The 8,437-nt window shown below is 35.4% G+C and overlaps 1 protein-coding gene across 2 annotated transcripts; it reads left to right on the plus strand.

The window, feature by feature from the left end:
- Nucleotides 1-196: 196 nt before the first annotated feature.
- LOC118755726 lies at nucleotides 197-8,356 on the plus strand. Of its 2 annotated transcripts, XM_036490550.1 has the most exons (7): nucleotides 197-286; nucleotides 406-810; nucleotides 943-1,132; nucleotides 6,891-7,155; nucleotides 7,485-7,665; nucleotides 7,739-7,952; nucleotides 8,087-8,356. In XM_036490550.1, the coding sequence occupies exons 2-7, from the start codon at nucleotides 444-446 to the stop codon at nucleotides 8,295-8,297; spliced, it is 1,428 nt and encodes a 475-aa protein (XP_036346443.1). In that variant the 5' UTR covers nucleotides 197-286; nucleotides 406-443; the 3' UTR covers nucleotides 8,298-8,356. The 2 variants fall into 2 exon arrangements, with proteins under 2 accessions (XP_036346443.1, XP_036346442.1); XM_036490549.1 differs by lacking the exon at nucleotides 197-286 and having other exon boundaries at nucleotides 351-810.
- Nucleotides 8,357-8,437: the final 81 nt, after the last annotated feature.

The raw sequence follows: 8,437 nt of genomic DNA on the forward strand, positions 1-8,437 counted from the left end.
AAAAACTAAGAACGCAGTTTTACTACAATTTACCCATAGTTTCGCGAATATATTATTTTTTTGTGTAAAATTTATTGTAATTTATAAATAATAATAATTTAAAATTTTTTTTTCTTTGACTAGCAAGCGTTTAAGATTATAACACGAACTTAAGAATTAACTTTTTTGCAAATTTATCTATGCACCACCAAAACGTTCTCGAGACTATGCTCTATAACTAAAAATGCTGCCGTGCCTTTAAGGAAAACCAGCTGAATAATATACATATATTCAAGTGAAGCGCAGTGTATGTTGTCTTAGAATATTTATTTATTTTAAATGTTACTTGAAGAGAATCTGAAATTAAGTTTGTTCACAAACTTTAAATGGAGTACAACCTAATCTTATTTACCTGTCTATTTCCAGATTCAGATGCTCTTCTACTCAAATGTCCGCTTTATCAAATGCATCTGCAGAAAATTGTTGGCTTCCGGCCGCCACTTGAATACCTAACCACACAAAACCTCATCTACTCGCCGGCATACAATTTTAAAGATCGCAATCGCCATCGGCGCGAAAGCTACGGCATAGTGGGCGCGCCAGTAGGTGAACGCCAGGAACTGGCAATTGCCAGCGACACAGCGAGCGCCATTTGTTGGCGGATGTGTAGTGAGGATAGCGACTGTATTGCCTACGTCCATCTGCTGGACTCAAACGAATGCTATGGTTATTCGTATTTCGAACGGACGACCCGCTATCAGTCAATAGCCGATGAATTGCCATTGGTTGCGGATGCTGAGGCGGTTTTCTATGAAAAGACCTGTTTGAAAGGTGGGTGGCACATAGCACAGCTAATAATAACAGCTAATTTACCTTATTAACTTGAAAATTCCGCTTATTGCTGCGCGTCCATGCCATTTTCGATCGATTTTTTTCGTTTTATTTTTTTTTTGTATCTTTTAGTACCTGAAGTGTGCAAACAACGCAAATGGACGCTTACAAAAATTCCCGGTACGAGCTTGGTGTTTCAGGGAAAGAAAACAATAGCGACGCTAGTTACGCGACGCGAATGCGCCGAACGATGTCTATTCGAAATCGAATTCAAATGTCTGTCCGCATCATTTGCGCCATCATACCGTAACAATCGTGAAAGGTATTTAAGTGTATATGTATGTGTATGTGTTTGTGTATGTAAATGAAAGTACAAGTACATACTAATTATGAAGTGCTCATAGCAGCAGCGGGTGGTGGGCCTTTGAGGTGGTGGGAGAAGTAAATTCCATTAAAAGCAAACACAATACGGAATGAAATTCCGAATAGGAGTTCTATGGCTTTATCAATTGTGTTTGAGCGCTGAAAATGGAAAATGATGCGCAGCGTTCTCAAGTTGTATGAGCTCATTGTTATGTGGTTAGATGCTGATTTTAGCGATGCGGTTATTCAATACGGGAATAGCAATTTGATGCAGTAAATTATTTACTATATCTTGTTTTGCTTTAACAATTTTACTTAAAAATTTTCAAAATAAATTATAATAATTGTGAGCGAACGTATATTTGCTCATCTTCGTGTTTTGTAGTTGTAGTTTCTGTTATTTATTCACTTACGTTATTTCAAATTTTGATTTTTTTTTTAGTAAACATTATTTACTGTATAATTGTCAGTCAAGTGCTACCATCTACATACATACTTGCATACAGTTAAGTATACACATATTCGTACATGTGATAATGATATAACCTAGCACGTTTCACACAACTCACACGAGTTAATAAGGTCATCGCTATGTATTTATCATTCCGCGTCTCATAACACCCACACAAATCGTCAAAAACTAGTTAGATTCAAAAGACAGCTGATGTGGCGATACTAGGCACGTACAATATATTAAGTTTTTATGAGTTAAAATGATTTAATTTAGTAAATAAAAATAAGAATTCCTTTTACCCTTATGCTTATACCTAGTGCAATACACCTATGGTATGGCCAGGCCTCCACATAAAATGTATGGAAATACAGATATACAGTGACTCAAACAAATGGCCACGTGTAGATTTTCTTCAAATATTCGTAATGTTCTTCGATCTAATGTTTTTTTTTTTGTTATTTTTATATAAAAATATCGTCTAAGCTTTATAGTTCATTCCCACCAAGTCTTAACTGCAGTTTATGCCAATTGAAACAAGAAGATTACAAGTCGAAGGGGATAATTCCTCCTACTACTACTAGCAAACGAAAGGAGAAAAGCAAACACTAAGAAATAAACCTTGCCGCTCACCCCATGTTGAAATTCTTGGAACTTATCTGAGCTCTTAACTGCAGTTAAGACTCTGGTGGAAATAGGCTATTGCTATTAACCAAAACCGTGTAAATCACAGTGACGTATTTTTGCACTTTTTTCATACAGGTATTAAAATAAAACGTGGGAGACCGTCAGCAAAAAAAAATTCAAAATATCAACACAAGTTTTTGTAAATTGCGCTTGTTATATTAAAAAGCCCGAAAAATTTGCCTCAAAAAAAAATCTCAAAAATCAACGCGATTTTTAAGCCGTTTGAAACTTGCACTTCATTAGAGTAAATTTGTATGGGCTATAAAACTGCATACCCGAAAATTGTCTAGCAATTCAGAAATGAAATTTTGTTGAAAATTTGTTGAATTTTCTTAAATTTTGTATAAAGTTAAAACTGTGATTTACGCGGGTTTGGTTAAAGCTTAAAATATATTTTTATACAAAAATAACTAAAAAATTTGGCTGGGAAAATATTACGAATATTAAAAAAAAAAAAACACGTGGTCATTTGTTTGAGTCACTGTAACTTGTTTAGTTGGTTGGCGATCGCTGTGGTGTAGTGGATAGCAGAGCACGCTGTCATTCCGCAGAATCTGGGTTCAACCAATACCGAAAAAAAAGTTTTAGTCATCAAAGAGTCGGCGTAAAACTGTAGGTTCCTTACCTTTATGTGACAACATCAAGGCGCACGCCACAATTCGGGGGAGGACTTCACCAAACACTAACATTATGTTTGCTCAGAAATATTTTTGCTTAAATACTCTGTGGTTCTGAACTTCACAGATTATATTTCATATTTACCAAAACCCAATCAAAAATCAAAAACTAAATATGTAATGTGTTAGATGCTAATTGAACTTAGGATCTTTTGGAACCTGCCTAATAAGACTTCATTCAGCTTCAAGAAGAACATGTGTCTTTAACTTTTCTAATGCTGACTGCACACGTGAGAATCGTTGAAGCAACCAAGTCATGTTGTTTCGGCTATTGCGGTGTTGCCGCAAGCGTTGCTTGACCGCAGAGTTGTCTCGTGTGTAGTCAGCATAATGTTCAGTTTAAATGACATTTTTTACAATTTTTCAAACTAATTCTTCTCCTTGTTCACCACTAGGCCATTCGCTTCGCTTCGATTACTTACTTGGAATAAGCAGAACAAGTATAGCATTTTTTGAGGCCTAGTATCTCGATGTCATCGTATAAAGATTATACCTGAGCAATTTAGTTTTGTAACTGTTAAGTATTATCTCCGCCAGCATCAGAAGAAAAATATCGTACGATAAATCTCATTTGGTATCGATCGGCTGGGAGTGGTCCTTCCTAATCCTGGCTGATCTGGTAAAACTGCTCAACGTAATTTTACACAGCCTTAATAGTTTCGCGAAGATACCGAATTCAGGCATCGCATCTTGCGATGTTTATAGCGAATATCTGGTCTATGGTAGAGTTACCAGGTCTAAAGCCAATAAGTTCATTAACAGCGAGCACTAGCTTAGCGCCGAAAAACTGAAAAATCAACATATCCTTTAAATAAATTTTAGCAGAATTTTAAATTACAATTTCTTTATTCATTCATTTTAAAAATAACCTAAAATTTAATAGAGACCCCTGTCCGTCTTTCTAGTGTTAATACTAAACCTACTTGTGATACCGTACATATATAAATACATACGTTATAATGACTAATTTAGTTAAGAAATAGTTTATTGCGTTTTCTCACTAACGCCAAATTTTTACTTACATAAGTAATTCACTTCTGAAGAACGTATGCGATGTGCTAAAATTGCACCTTATTTCCGCCTTCTTGTATTCGCTATTGAACATACTATATGTATATATGTATGTACATATTTACACACACTGGTGCAAAATATACATACCTGTTATCACTAATGGAATCATAGTCACTTTCAGACTTTTGAAAAAAATGCTGTGCCGCAACAATTTCAGAAACAGGAAATAGAATTTGTGATTAAGTGATTATTTACTTTAGTGACGAGTACTTTTTGCTTAGCACTATAAAATAAACAATAGCAATAAAATGCTTGAAGACCATGAGCTAAATTAGCACTAATTAGCCCACATTATGCGTATTTGAAGTTTTATAATATCTTTTTTGCTGATAAGTACATATAAATGATCTCAACAATTTGTCATTAGCACAATCAAAGAGTTTTTTTTTACTGATAACCGAAACGCCAACTTCGGGGCCAAGAATACAGGCACATGCACATATTTACGTACATAAATATATCCGTGCCAGTTGGCAATAACCGGAAATAAACAGTTCCGCCAACGTACAGGTATCCGACTCTCGTGAGAAGGTGCGCTCGACCTGATCGTGCTCCGAAAGGCATAGCAACGAGTGAACACAGCATTTCTAATACTTGTAGCTCTTGGGTTGAGACCTGTTTCGGGCAATTTTATATTTTCCATGATTCCTCTTCTTATTTGGCCAATTACATTTCTTCTTCTGCCAATTACATTTCTTCTTTGCGAGATTTGCCAGTTCTAAATCCCGAGTGCAGGCAGTTTCTTCTGCACTTAGTTTTCATTTGTTCGTGGGTCGCCGTACATGCGTGCCGAATCGAAGGATCTTTTGATTGAAGCCTCTTCATCTAAATGTGCACAACATACTCAGGCCAGCGAAATCGTTATATTTTTATGCGCTTAACTATATCCATGCAGTTACAAAGCTCGTATAGTTCGCCATTCCGTCTTCGGTGCTCGTCACCCACGCGAACAGGGCAATAGATTTTGCGTAGAACAATGATCTCAAAAGCACCCAAAGCCTTATCATCTTTCCACGTCATCTTTCAGGTTTCCGCGCGATCTATAAGGTCGGGTATATGGACAAATTTTTAGAGCGTAGTCTTGTTCGTCACTCTGCTTTTCAATTACCGGACTTTCAGACTTATTTATTCAAAATTGTTATATACAATCGCTCTTTAGCAAAAAAGTGGGTTTTCAAGAAGTTTTAGGAAAATGGGAGTGGCACCGCCCACTTAAATGATATATGCACATCTCAAAAACTACTTAACCCCTCTCGACCAAATGTGGTATACACATTTTGCTTAGGCTCTATAACATAGATGGGCACACCAATACAGTCTCATTTTGTCATGGTATTCGTGAATCGCGCTGAGTAACAGTTGCCACTTTTCTATATTGTACAAAAGTGCGTCGTTTTTTGCGCGTGTTAGAAAACGCTCTTACAAATTTATATATAATTTGTTTTATGAACATGAAACGAAAATAATAAAATATAATAAAAAAATAATGAATAAATAATTTCAAATAATGAATTATGAAATTAATTTTTATAAGTACATATGTACGTGCATGAAAAGTTTTTTAATTTAATTTCATTAAACTAATGTTTTAAAAAATGATAGTTTATTCAACAACAAAATTCACGAATTTAAAATTTCTAAACTGTGTAAAAAACTCAGTATTCAATAAAGTATACTAAATATATTAAATCGCCGTATCGTACATACATATATACATAAAACCCATTACAAAAAACTTTAAATTGGTTTACACAGTTCGGTAGTTTGACTTTTTTGCCATCACAAATAATGTCGCCTTATATTAAAAGTACGATTCCAAGTAGTCGTATTACCACATAACAAGCATTGGGCGTTATTGGCTTTTCTTAAAACCAAAAACTGTAATTGGCACTCATACGCAGCCATTTTGGGCATTGTTACATATATAGGTGGCAACAACGCGCTAAAATTACGAATAAAAATATTCAACGGCGAAGCGTGGCGTTACTCTCATGAAAACTGAAAGCAGACTGAATTGAAATTCGCTGCGTCGTTTCTGTATACGTATAAGCGCTGCGACGCAGACGCTACTCGCGAGTAGCGTTTTGCCCATCATTGCTCTATAAGCACCATATTGAATATTTTTTAAATCGGACAAAACCAACTGCCCCTAAAATATAGCTAGCTTTGAGTTTTTCAAATTACCGTTACGTTAGTGAGGCCGTGGTTTTTATCCGATTTCAAAAATCAACATGGTGCATGAGGAGCCTAAACACAATGTGTATACCTAATTTGGTCGAGATTGGCCAGGTCGTTTTCGAGATACGCATATATATCATATGCATATGTATGTGGGCGGTGCCACCCTCATTGTCCTAAAACTTCTTGAAAACGCACTTTTTTACTAAAGACGATTGCATATATAAATTTTGAATAAATATAGATGAATTCCTTAGCCAAACTGCTATAAATTCTAAAAGTCCGGTACATACACACATATGTATAAATTCAAGGCCTTCCGTTTTATTTGCCCTATGAAAACTTACACCAACAACTCTTTAAAATTGAATGAAAAATAGTCAACTGATAAATCTACAAAATCGTACCTCTAAATGATTTTTAAGAAATCTATAACAATAGGCAATAATATTTCTCATAAAATGGAAGGAAATTACGGGGTAGGGTCTTGAAATTTGAAACAAAAAAAAACTTCGATGGGCACCCTAATGGACTTACACGTGTATGTACATAAATGTGGGCGTAGTATTGTTTATTTTATGTAGATGCTAATGTCGCTAATCAAGTTAATGCCACATTTACGATTTTTTTCTTTTTTATCAATCGATCAGATTCAGTCAACATGTGCCACAAGCAGAGCAGCAACAACATCAACAACATCAGTCACAACCCAACACATTGGGACGTTGTATACTCAGTGATAAAGATAAAATGATACAACCCGATGCATTCCGGGCTGCACCCTATGACGAAGAATACATGGAAAATCAATGTTACGAGCGACCGATCGAGAACGATAGCTGTTCATACGAATTGTATGCGAACAGTAGCTTCATTTATGCGGAAGCAAAATATTTGGGTCTAACCCAAAAGGAGGTGTGTCTGTCTATGTTGTTTGTAGTATTGATGGTAGTATGATGTTGAAGACAAAAACATGGGATTTAGATTGTATAAAAAATAAAAATAGTGAACTTTTTACAATAATCCGACTGACATGCAATCAACTCAAAGCTTCGATTGAAAGTACATATGTACATATAAAATTTTAATTAATTATTTTTGTAAACGTATGTATAAATTTTTATTAGTTAGTATTAGTTAATGTGTGTGTGTGTGAGTGTTTGTAGTTATGGCTAATAATTTATATTACAAAACGCAATTTATAATTGAATTTTACACTGTATAATTTAAAATTTTCTTTGAAGTGTCAATCATTGTGCTCACATGAAACGAAATTCTATTGCCAAGGCGTGTCATTCTATTTTGAGCGCGATCTGACCAATTCGGAATGTCTACTACACTCGGAGGATATTATATCGATGGGACCCCGCAGTCTGAAACTAAGAGAGAAGTCTGTCTATATGCGGCGTGTCAAGTGTTTAGATGGTACCTTATGCTTACAAACTCCTAAAATAAAATTAAAAAAAAAAAACAACTGTTTCCATTTTTCCCCACACAGTACAGGTGCTGTGCACACAAGACGAAATGGCCATCAAATATACGCCGAAAGATTGGTTTTATGGTAAAATGTATGCCAGCATGCATTCAAAGCAGTGTATGGTGCAAGGCAACGGCACAAGTAGCACAGTGTTACGTCTGCCGATCGGCACCGAGGTCAAAGAGAATCGTTGCGGCATTTTGCGTGCCTACGAAGTCACCAAAGCATATCAAAGGTAAGCGTACGTAGGCACTTTTAGCAATCATCGAAGCAAAGTAATAATTTGGTTATTTTCCAATTATTGATTACTCAAACCCGTATGTACATACATACGTATTTATTAGCATACATATTTACTTTGAATTACAGAATTTTCATATCCGCGTTGATAGTAATACAAAATAATCGAAACGTGCAAACACAGGGTGATCGTCTCATCAAAGTCGGTTGCATAATGAGCAATTCGACGATGCGCAAGGATGGGCACACTGATGGACGCAATGATGAGGATGGTTTGGAGGGTGAAGATATACCGAATGCTATTGCATTGGAGTCTTCATTAGAGTTCGCACAGCAGTAAGTCGCATCAAATATTTGGCTTTAAACAAAAGATTTTGTGTTTAAAAAAATTAACTTAATACTAGTTTTTTATTAAACCCCCTTCTGACAATTAAAAAAAAAAATACGCATATATTTTTGTTAAAATCCAGAAAAAAAATT

The sequence above is a fragment of the Rhagoletis pomonella genome, unplaced genomic scaffold (genome assembly GCF_013731165.1).
Source record: "Rhagoletis pomonella isolate Grant_MI unplaced genomic scaffold, Rhpom_1.0 Rhpom_scaffold_07141, whole genome shotgun sequence".
NCBI lineage: Eukaryota > Metazoa > Arthropoda > Insecta > Diptera > Tephritidae > Rhagoletis > Rhagoletis pomonella.